The sequence below is a fragment of the Elaeis guineensis genome, chromosome 1, assembly GCF_000442705.2.
Source record: "Elaeis guineensis isolate ETL-2024a chromosome 1, EG11, whole genome shotgun sequence".
NCBI lineage: Eukaryota > Viridiplantae > Streptophyta > Magnoliopsida > Arecales > Arecaceae > Elaeis > Elaeis guineensis.
In genome coordinates, this window is record NC_025993.2 from 162650667 (window position 1) to 162669751 (window position 19085).

Genomic DNA, 19085 nt, shown 5'->3' on the forward strand with positions numbered 1-19085 from the left:
CCTTCTCCTCTATCCTCTCTCTCCATTCTTCTCCGTCCCTCTCCTTCCTCCTCTCTCTCCCTTCTTTCCTTCCACAATCTGCATATTTTGAATAAAACATTAAGAAAGCCCAAGATTTAACCTAAAACCAAGTAAGTATAAAGCTCAAGCCAATGAAATAGACCCAAACACGGCGCCGGATCAGGATTAACTTTAGTTATACCTTGGGCTGAGCTTGACCCAAACTTAGCAAGACCCATCCAATGAATAAGTTTGGACGCTACCATCATATCCCTGGGTACTTTTTTTTTCCTCCGAAAATGATTGTTTGTGGTTATACGTCTGAGTAATTAAAAATGAGAATGAACGATATTTTGGGGATGGCCTCCTGTCCACAGTTGGATTTGCCATTTCGTTTTAATATCCTTAAAAATTTGATGTTTATATATCATTCTATAAATTCTTTAAATTTGCATATAAGTTTCTAGAAATCTATTTGTTTGCTGTAAACCCCAGCCTATGTGGCTCGATTGGCCTGTATATTAAACTTGCACAGACTCCACCGTTGCAATACTCTCGAAGGGTATTTAGTTTGTAATCAAAATTAAAATGAGAATCAGAATTGGAATGGCTTGGAATCAAATCGGAATGACCAACTCCTCCGAATCGTTTGATTCATGATTGGAATCGAAATCGAAATCGAAATCGAATCAGAATTGGAATAAAAATTTGAATCTATAGACAAGAATAAGGATTGAGTTCTATATAGATTGAGCCATTCTCATTCCACCTGAAATCGGAATCGGAATGAGACTTATCCCAACCAAACAGTTGGAATGGAGTCATCCATTTCGATTTGATTTCAGTCTTCCACTCTCTCTAACCAAATACCTCCTCAGTCCTTTCTTATCTTTGAGATTTTTAGAGAATTTTTAAATGACTATTCTTATGGTCCTTGTTGATAAAAATTCTATAAAAAAAAAAAAAGTTTGTTTGAGTTATGCTTCAAAGCATCTACCTAAAAAATTCCAACGTGGAGTTTCAAATCAGGTGATGGAGGTGGATGCACCAAAGAGATTAAAAAAAGACTATTATCACAACAGTCATAGTTAAGTCAAGGGATTATATGTGACGAGTTACATGTTTATAAAGGGCTAACGTGTAAATTTTAACGAGTTAAGGGATTAAGATTCAAGTTAAGAAGATTATAGGAATTTATATGCAAGAGACTATATACCATACAAATAAAATGGTATAAATATTTTGGACTTCCTTATGAGTCATCCATCCTGATGCTAGTCTGACCAAGTATGCTTAGTTATGAAGTTTTGATGGGATTCGGTATATTAATGCTGATATGATCATATCTTATAAAGTTAGAAACTTAATATTTATTAGAGGATATTACAAATATTTGCTCTATGTTAAATGTGCCTGTGGGTAACTAAACCATGAGGATTTGCATGCAACAACTTTTGAGACTAAAAGGCAAATTTAATGGATTAAGGGACAAATGTATAAATATGGAAGGGTTTAGGTACCAATATGGAAAAAAAACTATTTAAACTACATTGCAAAATAAATTGGAGACGATATGTCTTTACCTTTCTTATTTTAACGCATCTATTATTTTTTCAAGCAAAAAATCTTAATTATCATTCTAGCTTGATAGATAGAGATTTATTTTTTCACCAAACCATAACTCTGGAGGGAGAAAGGAAGATGTAAACATTAATTTTCTAACAAATTAAATACATGGAGAGTAAGAGCCTTTTTGTATGACTGTTGTTTTATACTTTTATTTCCCTTCAACTCATTTGGTCCATGAGAAGTGGAGAGAAAAGAGCAGTTCTTAAGAAGTGGAGAGGAAGCTTCTTGTTTAATTAGAGTTTTAATTAAAGAGAGAATGAAAAAAATTCTTTCCATGGAAAGTTATTTTCCATATTTCATAAAAAATGGAAACTCATGAGGGAGGTAGGTTTTGACAGTTCTCATAGGATGGAAAATGATGGTTCTTTTTTCTTGTCCTAAAGGTCTTTTAAGATCTATGGTTAAGATTTTACAAAAAATTATGGATGGTTCGGATGAAATACTGAATAATAATAATATTATATTATATTACTATTATAATATTTACTATATTTTAATATTTTTATTAATATAATATTTTTATTAATATAATATTATAATATTTTTTATATTAATATAAATATAATATTATTATTTATATAAATTTAGGAGTAAAATATATGGTCTTATATCTATTAAGGTATAATAGATATTTTATACAGTATTCTTAGGAAAATATGTGCTCAATCAAATATAAGTTACTCTTCAATAAGTCACTTTTTCATGATCAATCAAAAATATTAAAATTTTATTTTTAAAAAATATTTATTTAAAAAATAAATTATTTTTTTAAAAAATTTTCTCATGAATCAAATGAGTCCTTTAAATTAGAGAAAAATCATATGGAGGTTAAATGTTGAAATAGCATTTGCACAACACTTCTGTAATTTTTATTTTTGTTTTCAAATTTAACAATAACTCTTTATTATCAAAAGCATTAGAAGTTTGTATAGAGCAACTTCGAAGATCAAAATATTTCACCGTACATATTATCCAGCTTAACTCATTACTTTAACATGTTTTGAAAATAAAAAAATAAGATCAATATCGAACAAGTCCTAAACTTTAGTTTTTTTTTTTTTGCACAAGCAGTGATCATCCTAAGAAATTTATGAAGTGCAACAGTGAAAAGAAATACATAAGAGAATTGGACAAGCATATGAGAACTTTCTAACAAAGTTACAAAGAAAATACATAAGAAAATTAAGCAAACAATCCATGTCATCCTCTAAATCTAAAATTCTTTATGCACCATCTATGGTACAAAAAATTTAATGTGGAGCACACACTTTATCTGATTGGTCCACGTAGCCATCGTTTTCCAATGCATATTTAATGTTAGTAGATCGATTTTTTATTTAAAAATTTTGTATGACGAAAATATTTTTCTTAAAAATTATGATTTTTCTTCTTAAAAATTATAACATCCTTCACAAAAATTATAATACCCTCTGCATAAAAAGCTAAACTAAAGTGAGATGTCATAATTTTTGTGAAGTAGTGTCATAATTTTTAAGAAAGATATTATGATACTGTTTCCGTATATATTCATTATCTTTTTTCTTCCGTACAGTATCATGATATTTCTTCTTAAAAATTATGACATTCATTCACAAAAGTTATAACACCCTGTTTCAGTTTAGCCTTATGCAGGAGTGTCATAATTTTTATAAAGGAGTGTCATAATTTTTAAGAAGAAATGTTATAATTTTTAAAAATATATTTTTATCATACAAAATTTTTAAACAAAAAACTGACTTACTGATATTAAATATATATTGGAAAGTGAAAGCTATGTAGATCAATCAGATAAGATGGTATGCTCCATATTGAATTTTCTACACCGCATGCAGTGCACGTAGAATTTCTCAATCCAAAAAGTCTAATTTGAAACATCCTAATTGGGACATCAAAGCCCAGTTTGTAATTGAATCTGGCCCATATATTTGAGCCAAGCCCAATCTGATACTATGAATATTCTGGGACTGACGGTTGAAGGGGAACATCCACTAGCGTGAAGTACCAATCAAACAGACGATAATCAAACAGACGGTCCAGATAAGATCTGCACTAGGGTTTCGTCTGCCTCCTCCCAATATATATTGCCATCACCCCTTAGGGTTTTACTTCTCCGGCCTCCGTCCCTCCTCCATTTCTAGGGTTTCTTCCCCTCCTCTCTTCCCTCGCTCTCCATGGCGCCAAGGAAATCGAGAGCTTCGAGCCGGAATCCCGAGCTCATCCGCGGGATCGGGAAGTACTCGCGGTCGAAGATGTACCACAAGCGCGGGCTCTGGGCGATCAAGGCAAAGCACGGCGGTGTCTTTCCACGCCACGAGCCCAAGGAGGTGCCGCCCAAGCCCGCCGAGAAGCCCCCCAAATACTACCCCGCTGACGACGTCAAGCACCCCATCCCCAACCACCGCAAGCACAAGCCCACCAAGCTCAGGTCCCGATCCCTTCCCGATTTCTGATCGCTTCTCGTTTCCATTGTTCTGCTATTGATTTAGGGTTTGTGCTGTTCGTTTTGGTGATTAGGGCGAGCATTACTCCAGGGACGGTTCTCATCCTTCTCGCCGGGAGGTTCATGGGGAAGAGGGTCGTCTTCTTGAAGCAGCTCCCCTCGGGACTGCTTCTTGTTACTGGTGAGTTTTTAGGCTTATTAGCGTACACGTCGCTATAACTTTCAATTTTTTACCGAATTTGTGGAGCATTTAACCTCAAGACGGAAAATTTTTATGAATGGATGATCTTTTTTTGTTATACTGTTTTGTGTTGGCGCTTATTTGTAACGTGATTCTTTTCTGCTCCTGAGAGTGACTTATTCGGTGATTCAGTTATCCTATTGTAGAAAAGAAACGCCAATTGTGTTGTGTGTTTTGATTTTTATTGCTCCATATTGGATTCCGAGTTTTGGGTGTTTGTGTTTATCATGCGAAGAAGTGGAGCATAGATTTTGTTGCACTTCAGCTTGATAGATATTGTGAGTTGGTTCCGTTTCTGTTGTTTAATGATTCCAAATTAGAAAATTTTTGCTTTCACTAGTAATAACTGTTAAAACTTAGAGATAATTGGAAATAGTCGAGGTTTTGAATCGCGTCATGCTTTGTGTTCTCTTGAGGAAATCAGGAACGAGGATCCTCATGCTCTACGCAGCTCCCCTAAAAAGGTGAAAAACTCTTTCTTTCCTTTATGAAGAGTTTACAAAGAGATCTTGGGCTGAGGTCAGGTGCTGAAGTTATTCCTCTGAACAAGAAATGGTTCTATATAATTAGGCTGGAAATAGGCTTGTGTGAGTTCATGGACTTGCTTCCTTCTTAATGAATATAACTTCTTCTCGGTAGTAAACCATTATGATAATAACTGCTTCTGTTATACATCTATCATTTCCCATTAGGTTCCACATATTTAACAGTATGCATATAAGACAGGCGGGCAAGGATGAGAAAGTGATCAAAAGGCAAAAAGGTTGTATTTTAATTGGTCTAGAACTTGTCTTTCAAGATTATGAAAGTTGAACCTTACTTTAAAGTGCTTTTTGTTGCCAATCTGAAAGATGTCTCCTTTTGAGTTAAAAAAAATGCCCAGGTCTAGGAAACACAGTAGACCTTGTTATGAATTAGAAGTATGATATTTTGTTCAACAAAGTCAGAAGATATTCTCTTGGTATTTCTTCTTATTCTCAAGCTTGTCATCTTAAATTCTTATCAGACTTGTATTAGGATTTTGTTGTCTATTACTTTTGATTAGTGGTGAATGGGAGGCATGGACCAGAAGACATTGACAAGTATATGTGAGAAATTAAATTTTCAAATTTTTATGATTAGGATTTGTACCATGCGTCTTGGAAAACTTGCTGGTTATATTTAAGGACTAACAGCATAAAATTACTAGCTGGAACTTAGTGTATGTTTTGTCAAATGAGATTAGATAGAGGGTTTTGTCAAGTAGGAATTTTCTAAAAGTTAAAAAAAAAAAAAACATTTAGTGTTGGTCCCATCTTGTAACCTTTCTGTAATTGCTGATCGAAATTTTGTGTTTTTGCCTATGAGTTTCTAAATTTACCAGTATTTTAATCACAATAAAAAATCTCATAAGTAACCATTGGTTGATCAGGTCAGGTTAATTCATTCAAGTTTGGTCGAGGTCCAGTATAACCTAACCCAACTTGAAATGTTTGGGCTCGTGTTATGGTTTGGTTAGGTTGGATTTGCAATTTGAGTTAGGCATTTAACTATCCTTTTATGCTACAATATAATGATTGATAATTAAATGTAAATTCAGTAAAAACTAAAAAGAATCAATTTATACTTGATTTTTTATTCAAAAAAATTAATTTCATCCAAATAATTGATCATTTTAAGATTACAAATTATGATATATTTATAATTAGATATTCTTGAGGGTATTGTAAATAAGAATCCATCAAAACGGATAATAAATATGAGTATTTAAATATGATTAAGTGAAAATAGATGAGAGATGTGGCTGTTGAGATGAAAAAAGAGGAATTAGTTTAAATGAAAGTTTATTCAATGAATTGGGAAAGATTTTTTAGAGTGAATGAGGAAAGGTTTATATGATTTGTGTTTTTGGATCCGGTCAGATTATGTGTTGGGTCAGGCTCATTTTTTTTGTTGACCCAAATTAGACTTGGATGATATATGAACCAGTTGGGTTGGGTTAAAAAATACTAGACCCGGACCTGATTTAAGATTGGGTCCAATTTTTCAATTTTTGAACTTGACCCAACCCATAGGTCTTCAAATACGGATCGGTTTGGACCTAAAAGGATCGGAACTGAATTAAGTTACAGGTTAAACTTACCCACATGCGGCCTCAGGTAACTTTTGGTTCTGAAGTGGCTTAGACCTTGTGAAAAACACTTCATATTTTTTACTCTTGCTTTGCTCTGAACATCATGTATAGGTTTCCTGCAAAATGTGGTATAGTACTTGTTAATTGTATTGACCTTTTCAGTGTAGTGTCTTGCATGTACATCAAATGCTTATTGAATGTGCTGGGAATTTAAATAGAAAAGACAATGTGAAAGATTTATATAGAAAGGACAATGCGAAATATTTATGTCGAAACTTTTGGCCATGGATTACTATATCAGTGAGTTCCTTTTAATGGTTTAAATCTTTTTGGCACAAAGACAGGAGAAATACGAGAGGGGAATATTATATCTTTTCTGATTAGTAGAATTTGCTCTGTTATTTTGGTTGAGGTCTTAGATTTTTGCTATATCCTATAAGTTGGTAAGGCCTTCTTTTGGAGGATTACTGCGCCATTTGTTTTAATGGTCAGTCTGCCTGAATTCATTTCATAATTAAAAAATGTTGTTCTTTCAAACTTGGTTCCTTCCACTTCTCCATTGGGTATTTAGTTTACTATTTTAGGCTGAGCGGAAAGTTCAATACTGTCTTGTAGAGCTTATTAAGCTCTCTAAATAATCACTTATTGAGTAAACATTTTTTCTAGTTTATCAAATGCTTAGAGGGGTGAACCTGAATGCTTGCTCGTAACTGGACAGTCTTTGTTATGTTGATGAGTGTTAACTCTTTTAGCTATTTCATGGATCTTCCTCGGTGGTAGAAAAGATTTGTATCTACATATCATTTGGTAGATTGAATTGTAAATATTGTTTTTAACCAAGTGATTGCATTCTAATATGTGACCAGACATAACTTTTATTTTTGCCATTGCCTTAATATGTGACCAGCCATAATTTTTCTTTTTGCCATTGCGTCTTTCCTTTTTTTTCATTTCTTTCTTTCCGAGGTACTGTTTCTCATTACCTTTGGGCTGTTGTAGGACCTTTCAAGATTAATGGGGTGCCTCTAAGACGAGTAAATCAAGCTTATGTCATTGCAACATCCACTAAGGTTGACATATCTGCAGTCAGCGCTGAGAAGTTTGATGACAAGTACTTCACCAAGGAAAAGAAGAAGAAGAAGAATAAGGGGGAAAGTGAATTTTTTGAGACTGAGAAGGTGGTTTGTCTTCACCTCTCTATACTACCGACTATCAGTTGTTATATTTAGTTTCTTGCTCATGCTTATCTTTTTCATTTTTTAATGTTTGTAAAAAATTATAGGAAACAAAAGCACTCCCGCAGGAGAAGAAGGATGATCAGAAGGCTGTGGATACTTCTTTGATAAAAGTCATTGAAGCAGTTCCGGACTTGAAGGCCTATCTAGGTGCCAGATTTTCGCTTAGGGCAGGCATGAAACCCCACGAGCTTGTCTTCTAAAAGGCGAAAAAGCATTTATCTTAACCCTTTTCCCTCCAAAAAAAAATTTTCTATTTTATATGCGGCCGGCCTAGATGGTTGTACTTTCAGTTTTGAATATCAAGAAGGAACTTGGATTCTGTTTCATGCTTAATCTTGTTGGTCAGGTGAAAAATTCTAATCAGTTGTGTGTTCTTGTGGTAGAATTGGCTGTCAAGTGACATCTGAATCACAAAGATTACCATGCCACCATTTTTTTCCCTGCTTAAACTGTGCTATTGTTCTAAGACTTCTAGAGATCCATGCATGTTGGGTTTCATTCAGAAAATATTATTGTTTATTTATTTCTGTTGCTTAGTCTGAACAGCTAGCTTAGGATATATGGTCAATTGTTTATTTATTTCTGTTGTTTATTTATTTCTGTTGCTTAGTCTGAACAGCTAGCTTAGGATATATGGTCAATTTAAGAAGTGGTATTCCCATTGCTTCAAGAACTCTTCTTCTCGTGAAACCAGTCATCTTTCTTTCAAATTAGCAGCCGGAAAAAAAAGGGAATCAAGTTTAGGCAATCTTCTCCAGGTATCAAGAATCGGAAAAACTGGACGCAAACAAGAGGAGATCAAACCACATTCGCGAAGCAGACCAAAAATAAAAGAACACGAACAGATTTTAAAGAAACAAAATACTTTAAAACAACCAAGAAAATTTGGTCGAGAACACGCACCTCCAATCACAATCAGCAGCGCTAGAAGCTAATGATAAATAATGGCAGAGATGGAAGGGAACCTGAGAGAGGGAGGCGGCGCAGTGTAGGAATGATCGGAGGCCTTGTGGAGCTAAAAATCAAGAAGTGGTCTCTTCCTGATGATTAAGAATTATACGAGTGAATAAATATGTTAAATTTTATTGTTATGTCACTGTCCATAATGTTGAAAATTTTATCTAAATAATATTAATTTAAAAAATTATAAAAATAATATTTTTATAAAATATTTATCTAATAAGAACATGGGAGAGGCGGGGTCGAGAGAACAAGACTCTCCAACTTTGAAGAGATCGAGAGGAGGGAGGTGGGTATTTGATTTTTTTTTTTGCTAAGTGAGAGGAGAGAGAAGAGTTTAATCTTTCTGATCAAATTTTTCTCTCTCTCCTTTCTCTGTCACTTAGAAAAAAAAAAAACCAAAATCTTTCCCTCTCTCTCTCTTCTTGATCCTGACCCTCTTCTCTTAGCCTCTCGATCCTCGCCACCTCTCCCCACCCCCTCCAATCTTTTTCTCGATGGTTGAAGAGTCTGTGATCTTTCGATGCAGATCGGTGATTATTCAAAATCATTCTATTATAAGATATGATTTATATATTGCTGCTTTACCATCCACATAATTTGAATTGTGCGAGTCAACACATAAATTATTTTCTGATAAGATGTTTTGTTTGATAGTATTTTGATAAATATTTTATAAAAAATATTATTTTTATAATTTTTTTAAAATAATATTATTAATAAAATTATTATAATATTTTATAATAATATTTAAATTTTTAACTAATATTATATTCTAAGCAGATGTTGGCGTATCTTCCGAAGTGGAACCTCCGTAAATCGGCGGCAGGGGCTGGACCGCCAGAGATCTTTGTTTCTAGCCTGGATGCAACATATCGTTTTGTTCAAGGGGCATTCTAAACTCGAGCGTGCCACCTTGACTATAAGAAATTATTGGTTTAGAATCATTTTATCATGCATATTTCGAATTATCTAATAAAAACAATGATTTAGAAGTTTTACACATGCATTATCAACCACAATCTAAACAGAACACTAGAAAACTAACGAACTCACGGTTGACGGAATATATATATATATAATTATAAAAAATTCTCAATAGGAGATCCGTGCAATTCATTTGTCAACTTATCCAACCTTTTGCAAAAGGTGCTCCTTAATTGAATTTTTAGCTTCACTGAAACTGTAAAAGTATACGGACTTCTCTTCCATTCCATATATATACCCAACAGACACGACCTATAACCCTCGATTATAATGGTAACCGACTCACAGATGTTCTTCGCCTTTTTTTTTTTTTTGATAAAAATCTTCATTTCCAGATAAAACAAATGTTGAATGCTGATTATATTTTATTCTTGCTAACACATTTATTTATTTACTTGTAGGAGCTTTCGAGCTGAATGTAGAAAAATTTGGGGGAGGAATGCAAAAATTTGCTTTTCTTTCTTTCTCTATTGCATCTGACAGCAGTCTGAAAATATTAAATTAGCTTGGTAGTAGCCCCAAAGTTGAACCAATTAGGGTACCGAATTTATAGTTCTACCTTCATGGGCTACCTAATTTCTTTATTAGATATCATCCTCCTACAAAGTCCACGTGACAATCACTCCACTAATTGAGTCATGCTCGCACCGAGCTCTCAAATTCCAAGCAATCCTTGCTGGTTTTGCGCACATAAAACAAGAAAAACACTTTAAATTACTTATATATATATATATATATAAAATCTAATGGATCCACTGTTGGATAAATATCTTTAACAACTAATATTTTTGATAGTACGATAGTAGCATCTAAATGTGCAAATATCATAACAGGAGCAGGGTCGACTGTCAATAATTTTGATTGAACTGTCAAACTAGCTATATACTTCACACATTCCATTCTATGCCGGTTTCCTTAAACTAGTCTCCAAAAATACCGTTGATATATATATATATATATATATATATTACATTCATCAAGCACAAAGAACTGAACAAGAGGGGAAAAAATAGAAAAAGATAAGAAATATTTGGACATTTCTAAAATTTCAATTTACAAAGGAGTGAAAGGTTTTGAGATCGAAGGCATATCCCTAATAGGGCCTCCCAGCTAAATCGTCCTTGTAAGCGACATTTAGCTAATAAGGAAAAGAAAGAAAGGAAGAAAGTGTATGACAGAGAGTCATGCTTCACAGATATTTGTGGTGTCAACTGGTCATGATGCATGAAGTTCATGTACAACCTTCCCTTGGAATCAAGTGAAAGTGTCTTTTGAATTAAACTAGGCAAACAATTGATCCATTCAGCTCCAGCTCCCCTATTCTTTTTCTCACACTTTTCAAGGAAGCTGGACATCAGATATGGTGTTTCTTTTTTTTTTTTCTTTTTCTTTTCTTTTTTTGGAATAAAAACCATTGTGCATGTAAAGTCACAACTCATCACAATACATCAATTCCTCAAGAAGAATAATGAACCTGAGCCACTCGATACAACTGGTTATGGTTCTGATTCTCTCCATTCTAATATGTTGAGAGCATCAACAATTGCCTTGCGAAATGCGCCACTGTGGAGAAGAAAAGATGAGACATGCCCACCTGTCACCCACCTTACTTCTGAGCCTGGCCATGCCCTCTGAAGCTCCAGGACAGAATGTTTAGGAATGTAGCCATCATCCTAAGGTCAAGAGAATTATGTCGGTAAATAAAAAGAGCTAGCTTATAACTTATAAGCCATGTGAAGGGTGGTTACAGGATCAGTCAGAGATAACTAAGAAGCATAAGATACAGAGAGAACTTTGTTTTCGTTCTTAGAATGTTGTAAAGATTTGAAATAACTCGATAAAAATTAGCAGGATTTTAAAGCTGTATTACAACTTTTCTGAGAAGAATACATAGGAAAATTGACTAAAGGCAGTGCATCAGATTAAAAGAATGGCTATAATGTATCACAGCTGCAATAGTGAACATGCAACCACCGACGAGACATCAGCAACAAATAACAGGTAGCACATAGTATCCCTATGCTTATACATTTGAGAGGTAAGAGTATAGCTTTTTGACTCTTTAACCGATTATTATTTGCTGATAGTTAAATAAATCACTATCAAGAGACTGAAGATTACCTTAGAGAAATTGCCTGACTTATCCGCATGCATCCCTATTTTTATACATTTGAATGGCAAGAGCAACAGCTTTTTGACTCCCTAACCATTATCATTGCTGAAAGCTCAATAAATCACTACCAAGAGACTGAAGATTACCATAGCGAGATTGCCTGGCCTACACATACTTATATTAATGTAAGTATGTATACATGTACATATACACTATATGCCATGTGTCTGTGTGCGTATAGCAGTGACTGATAAATATATTGTGATGACGAACGGTGCTCCAAAATTTCAACAAGGCCAGGTGAAATAATATATGGATCAAGATTGTGAAGTATGACTATGGAAAATATGATGGCAGGAACAAACCATATAATAACATGCAGAAGACATGGACTTACCGTAGCAGCAACAAATATGACTGCCTTGGATTTTTGGGGATTGGGAAGCGAGTAACGTCTGTCAGGGACAAAACTGACCGCAACCGCTCTCTAACTTGCTCTAGTGTCATTCCAGTCTTTTGCGCCGCATCTTCTCTTAATGCCTCCCAGGCAGTGGCGTATTTTAAGACTCCTTCACAGAAAGCCACTACTGCTGAATGAGGAGCAAGAAATGGTAGAGTGGCAATTGGTGTAGGATGCAGAGATCCAACCATTGCAGCATGTACACCTCCTGCAGTTATCAGCGCATCTATTACAGAAGTTATTGAAATTCCCATATAACAACAAGTACATGAGGCTAGTGCTAAGTAAAAAGAGACAAAATTAAACAAGTTTAAAATCAAGAAAACATTTGTTTAGCAAAATAAAGAAATAAAACCTTCATGGCTAGTAAAAATACAGAAAATATATAAACACAAATAAATATTTGAACTTTTGAAATTGGTTGCACAGTAATACTTAAGAACTAGGACCCATCTGTCAACAACAAGAGGCATAAGCAGGCTCTGTTCACAGCACTAAACAATTCCAATTGCTCAAGGAGTGGTACTATATATATATATATATATATATTTATTTATTTATTTATTCCCATTACCCATGCTAAGCCCGCATATGCCTGTCTTGCCAAAACCAGCCTCAACCTCTAGCCAGTGCAGGAGGCTCCGGGCTTCATCAATAGTAGCTTTCCTAACAGTAGCAAGTCACTCACACATAGAAGCTTTGCACCACACTGCAGTCTAGGACGTCGCTGTCCATAGAATGGGCTGAAGCACAGGTGGCGCACATTAAAAATTAAAATTTTAAAAAAAGGAAAAGCACATTTTATGCATTTCAAGGACACCTAAACTTGTCAACAGAAGACATGCAAGAATGCTCACCTTTCGAGCACCATAGTTGCAATGTTTTGCTTCAATAATGGGCCACCAAGTCGCAACCGTCGCTCAAAAGTATGATCGCCAGTGCCTAAAATACTCCAAATAAGTCATCTCAGTTCATGAAAAATAAATGCTGAAAGCTCCAAATATGTGAAGCAAAGCAAGATAACCACTTAAAAACATTGTTCTTCTCCTAAATGAATTAGTGAGAGGAAAAGCTTGGTGCCTCTTCCTGCACCCTAGTTAGCAGATTACAGAAAAGCTGCTCCCAAAACAGTTGATGGTTTCAGATGGGTTACCTTTTATGTCTTTGGTTCACATTGACTGCTGGCAATTTTATAGGTCATGCCTGTGGACTGTTTCTTGGAAAGGTTAAAGCACCGGGGAATCTTAAAATGAAGATCATGCTGAACAGAGAACAATCAACTCCTCAAACTGATATTTCTCCATTCATATATTGAACAGGTCAAAGGTTTTCAACATTTCATGCAAATTTGCATTATAATTTGAGTAAAGGTGTGAACTTGCTACCAATCATGTTATGGATGGCAAAGTGCTGGCGATGCACTGCATACATTTTCTGATGAAAAACTTTATTTCATTTAGAAATTGACAACTGCAGAGGACAGCATTTGGGATCATGTGGTGAAAAGTTCAGGAGCAGAAAGATAAGCAACGGAGAGATTTCTGGTCAGCCAGTCACACAATGACTTGTGCCAAATCTGATTTACAAACTTATCCATATATTTTAAGTAGGGAATGGCTGAGAAGCTCTAAGAAATGGAGACGTCAGGGCTGGATTTCATCTTCCCAAGAAGAGTTAATTGTATAAAGTTAGAAGTGATAGAGATCCTGCAATTAAGAAGCATATGGTGATGATTGACAATGTCTTAATAATAGAGATTTTAGAGTATGAAAAGAGATGGGCAAGCAATTCTATAAAGAGAGGCTATAGAAGCCAGATTTCATTATGGTATAATGCTAGATAAGGGAGAAGTGAAAACAGAGCTAGATTTCAAATGGATGAAAAACAGCAGACTCCCTGACGGTACTTAGCCCTTTTCCATGTGCATACCACAGTGGAAGTGTCAGTAAAAGATTCTTTTCGAATTAAGCAGAGATCACATATCTTACATATGGAAAACTTAATGAATTTGTCCTTAAACCCTTCTAAAGGTGAGAGACCAAAATTTATTTTGCTACAAAATCTTTGTATGCCTCATCAAAGACAGGCACTGCTTTCTATCTCAGAAGGTGATGATGTGTACTTCAGCATTTCCTGGAAAATTCAGGTACCTGCCTGTACAATGACACCAATATAGACTTTTACCCAAAATAATATTCAAGAGGTGATGAAACTTTGCCTATCTGGTATATAGAAAAGGAGCAAATCTCATCTTATATTTATCCATTTAAAGGGCTATATGGGAGAGGTCCAGGCTCATATGTGGAATGCCTTGAAGTGCTCCAAGTTCCTTCTGCTAGTTCCTCAACAATTTGAATGGTGTTGGGTTGAAGAGAAGAACAGCAAAATGGAATCTTGTGGTAGGTCTTTCAGGTAGAAGACTGCCTCTTCTGGTTGCTGCTGTTTCTAGAATCTGTTGTATTTGTGAAGTTTCCAGTGCGACAGGTTATCATAAAAAGTCGAGCCCCAGTAATGGTAGACCCCTTGAAATCTATATACTTCTTATAATTTTCTTTGGAACTGCAAATCAGTTTTGTATATGTTTCCAACAAGAAGCAGTCCGCGTATGCTATTAAATTTACAATTATTTTCAATATAGTATGCTACAACTTCATCTTGCAGATATTTGTGGTTTTAACAGAGGACTGATACAAAAATCCTTTCTAGTCAAGATTTACATGAATAAGTTCTTATCCCTATTTGCATTGTCATGATACAAGATTTTTTTTTCCTTTTTTTTTCTTTTTTTTTTTGCTCCTTAACCAGTAAATTAGAAACTTAAAGATAAATTACATGATAAATGAATTGCAATAAAGGACAGTCACATAGTGAGGCATTAAAACTGAATTCTTTGGGATATTCTGTTGGTAATCGAATATGCCATCAATGAAGATCAGCTCATTGTATCAACAGTACAGAACGGTTGATATTAAAATTGACCAGCATCAATTTGTTTACATCGAAGTATAAGTCAAGGTAACAATGACTTTATAAGTGATGTAAGGCAACATATTCTTATGATGGATTGCAGCAGTGAAAGGATTTTGTCTAATTAAGAACAAGGGCAGGCCATGGTTCACAGAATAGCCCAAGGAAAAACTTGTAGGCTATTGTAGTCAGCTAAGAGAAATGCCATGATTGTGAATGCATAGACGAGTTCAAATGGATGAAACTGGAGCAAGAATGCTCATACTGAACACATTGACCTGCAAGCAAGAGGGCAGAACCCTGTTCTAGCTGGTTATATGCTTGAGAGAAATTGAGAATAAAAGATCAGCACCGAGCCATAAGGAAAACTTCATATCGTGGTAAAACAACAGAAGCAGACGATAGAGATAAAGAAATGCAACACAATAAAAAATACAAACATAAAAATTTTTTCCAGCAAAAACAAATTTCTAAAATATCATGCCCGCCTCAAGCACATGCCCATAATCAGATGAAACAACTAACATCTACCCTGTTACAGAAACACTTTTCTTCATGGCCTAAACTCTTTCACTTTTCCAAACACCATAATTACATCAAAAGAACTTCCACTTATTCCATGTAATGTACAATTGCACTAAAGCATTCAGTTTGTGAAAACAGCTTTTAAATAAGAGAATTGGATGTTCCTAAGTAAATTGCACATCCAAACTTCAGCAGCATAATCAACAGAGTCTGTAACAATCTGACCAAAGGAACCACTTCAGGACTGAAATCTAGCTGAGATAGGATGACTAAAGGGAACACCAACAGAAACATTGGAATCTATGTGATTCATAGGTTTTACAAACATGTGATAAATCAGACTCTCTCTACTTCCATTTAAAAAATAAAAGAAAAACAAGCCAAATCTCAGAGCTGTATTATGCAAGTGAATATTGCTAAAACATTCTTACTAGGGAAAAACAATACCTAACAGACCTAAAGATTAGTGGATGACATTTAAACAACTAACATAACAAGACACTGATCAGAAAAATCAGCCACTTTGACAACAAAAAGAATGAAGTGAAGTAAGTTCTGAAATCTGCAGCATACATATATGTACATACATACATATGTATGTACATATACACGTATATTTGACAGAATGTACTATATACTGGTAAAAAAAAAAGATTCAAAATTAATGAGATTGATGCAGAAAATATGTCTCATAATGTAGATGATTCAAGCCAAATTTAAATCTCTGCCAATTTAGTTCCACATTATTATTCCAGCAAAGCACAGAACTGCAACGGCATAAACACATAGTCATAGACACATTCTGAAACCAACAAAAAAGCATTAAATTACCTGCTAGGTGAACCACACAAGCCATCTTCTGAGGTGGAACAAGCTTTGGTGCAAGGAAAGCAACCCTTGCATTGTGACTCTCAGGAGGCAATGCATCGATTAGTTCCTCATCACATGGAGTCCTAAAAACACCCTCCCTCAGGCGTGCATCCTTTGTCTCCCATACTGTTTTCCATATAGGCTGCACCAGATTGGGTGGCCAGCTCTGGGCAGCAGCCTCTGGAAACAGCTGCTTTGCCATTCTCTCCAACAGATCAAGTTTGCTCCCTCCCCATCCCCTTGAGAAAAATGGTGTAGTTAACTTTGTCCGATGGAGAAAAGCTGCATAGATGTGGTCCAGAACATAATGGAGAACACCTAGATTTGCAGATACCATCTCTAGAGAACGTCATGTAACTTCAAATGCACAAGCTTACAGAAAACATGCTAGTCATCATCCAACCCACCACAGAACCCTTAATTTTGTCATAGTACTAGCAAAGAGAAGATAACCTACAAATTCCAAGTCAAAAGAATTTTAGTCTATTAACACATAAGACCTTCCCATATACAACGACACAAACAGTTACCCGTAAAATTAAAAGTCCCTGCCAAACTAAAAAGGAAACAAAAATTAAAACAAAATGTGGACAATGAAAGCATGTGAAAAAAAAATATGAATAAAATGAAAGACCATTAATGTCATATATGCAGAACTACCAGCAACAGTATGGCTTTCTACTGAAGCAATCCTTTGATATTCATGCATGGCTGTGTAATGGTACACTATAGGTCAGATTACTCAGGAAAGAGGAACATAAAAGACATATATTTAACATTATTACCTCTTTTAAAAAAACTTGGTGACTAATGGCTATTCCATCAGTCTCCACTTCCCTCAAACAAAAAAAAAAAAAAAAAAAAGACATATTTAAGGAACAGAAAAATACAGAGTTCCACCCATAAATCTGATTGCATCCAATAAGAACAGCTGAAGCATGACAGCAATATTGATAAAAATCCCAACTAAATATTTTGGGGAATAAAGCACATGCATCATCCAAATGGAAAGGAACACGTATTTGGGAAAGAAGAGGACTAGATACGCTTTTTATAACGCAGAGACATGGTAATAGTGACCATTCAACAGACTAATTCAATGATATCGACAAACTTTCAAAAGGAAAAGGTTCAAATATCAACAATTTGAATAATAAAATCAATCCTAAATGGAATTCCTGTTCGAACCAATGAGGTTATAGATATTGCATCACTACAATGCAACTAGCATGCCTGAAGTAGCATTATAATTTCTTTCAATATTTCAGAGTTCGAATTTAGTAACAAATAAGATCGCATCCAACAAGATCTATAAATTGTGTAAAAACTCAAAACTGGAAAAAAATACCTAACATCTCATCAACAACTAAAACAGATTGCAATTATAACACCTAACTCAGAAATTAACAAACCTCTCCGGCCAATACTCGCTCCCAGATCACCTAAACTGTGGAATGTGGCGAATTAATCATGTAACACTGAACGAAAAATTTGCAACAGTCCCAAACAGCGATCCAAACATCGTTCTGGAAAGGGGAAAAAAACTTTTCTCTAAAACCTCAAATATAATCCGAATTTGCATAATTTTATTTGAAACTGATCCAAAATCCTCATCAAATTAAACAAGATCTAATAATAATATAGCACCGAAAACACCAAACTATGACCAAAAATCGGGTAAATCCGAAGGGCTCCAGTACAATGCGTTGCCAATCGAGTACCTGAGGATTCTTACCAACATCCAAAAGGCGGTCTGTCCGGCTATAGATCGTGGAAAAATCCGAGATTTGCTCAAGAAGTATATCGGAAACGCAATCAAAATCGAAGAAATCGGCGACTAGGGACGGAAGAAAGAGATTTAACGGGGGATCCGAGGGGGGTTGAAAGGCCAGAAAGAAGCACGATCCAGCATCAAATCCAGCGGGCTCCGGGAAAACCTGGGCGTCGGAGTGGGAAGTGGGATCAATACAGTGGGCGAGAGCGGATCGAATGGGAGCCGTACGTAGCGGCCTGTCATGGGTCCCACGACATCGCCAGGCGGACGGCATTTCGTTGTGTCCGATGTGGCATGAGCCACAACATTTGGATAAGGCAGCGACGTCTGGGGGCAGATCGGGGCCTAATCCATATTCACCGTCAATTAAGATTTAGTTATATAAAAAAATTTAAAAATTTTTAATTTTATTTTAAATTTTTATTTATTACGATCAAATTAAATTTTTAATTTTTAAATTAATATTGGCTCTAACCTCATCTAACTTCATAATTGAATTATCATGTGATACATATGATCCGCTTGCATGATTTCTTTAATTTATCTGAATAGAAAGATAAACAACATCTTTTATCTCTAATTTTTATCCCCTCTTTTTTTGCATCTTCGAATAGAAAATAAAATTTTATTTTTAAATTATAAAATAAAACTAATGTAACTTTATTTTTCTAATCTCCATTCATCCCAATTTCATCATTCCACTTTCTCTCATCAATAAAGAAACCCACTTCTTTCACTCATCCAAGATCCCTTCCCTTTATTTAGTCA

At 35.0% G+C, this 19085-nt stretch overlaps 2 protein-coding genes across 2 annotated transcripts; one reads left to right on the plus strand and one right to left on the minus strand.

Moving 5' to 3' along the window:
- The first annotated feature begins 3719 nt into the window (after positions 1–3719).
- On the plus strand, positions 3720–8110 carry LOC105039467 (large ribosomal subunit protein eL6). Its single transcript, XM_010915624.2, has 4 exons — positions 3720–4054; positions 4144–4250; positions 7423–7601; positions 7706–8110. The coding sequence occupies exons 1-4, from the start codon at positions 3801–3803 to the stop codon at positions 7859–7861; spliced, it is 696 nt and encodes a 231-aa protein (XP_010913926.1). The 5' UTR covers positions 3720–3800; the 3' UTR covers positions 7862–8110.
- Positions 8111–10628: 2518 nt separating this feature from the next.
- On the minus strand, positions 10629–18608 carry LOC105039468 (uncharacterized). The gene is given in 8 exon segments (XM_073246399.1): positions 10629–11281; positions 12119–12144; positions 12147–12389; positions 12756–12845; positions 12848–12924; positions 13039–13123; positions 16505–16996; positions 18265–18608. Coding segments are annotated over 7 exon segments (1074 nt in total). The 5' UTR covers positions 16881–16996; positions 18265–18608; the 3' UTR covers positions 10629–11104.
- Positions 18609–19085: the final 477 nt, after the last annotated feature.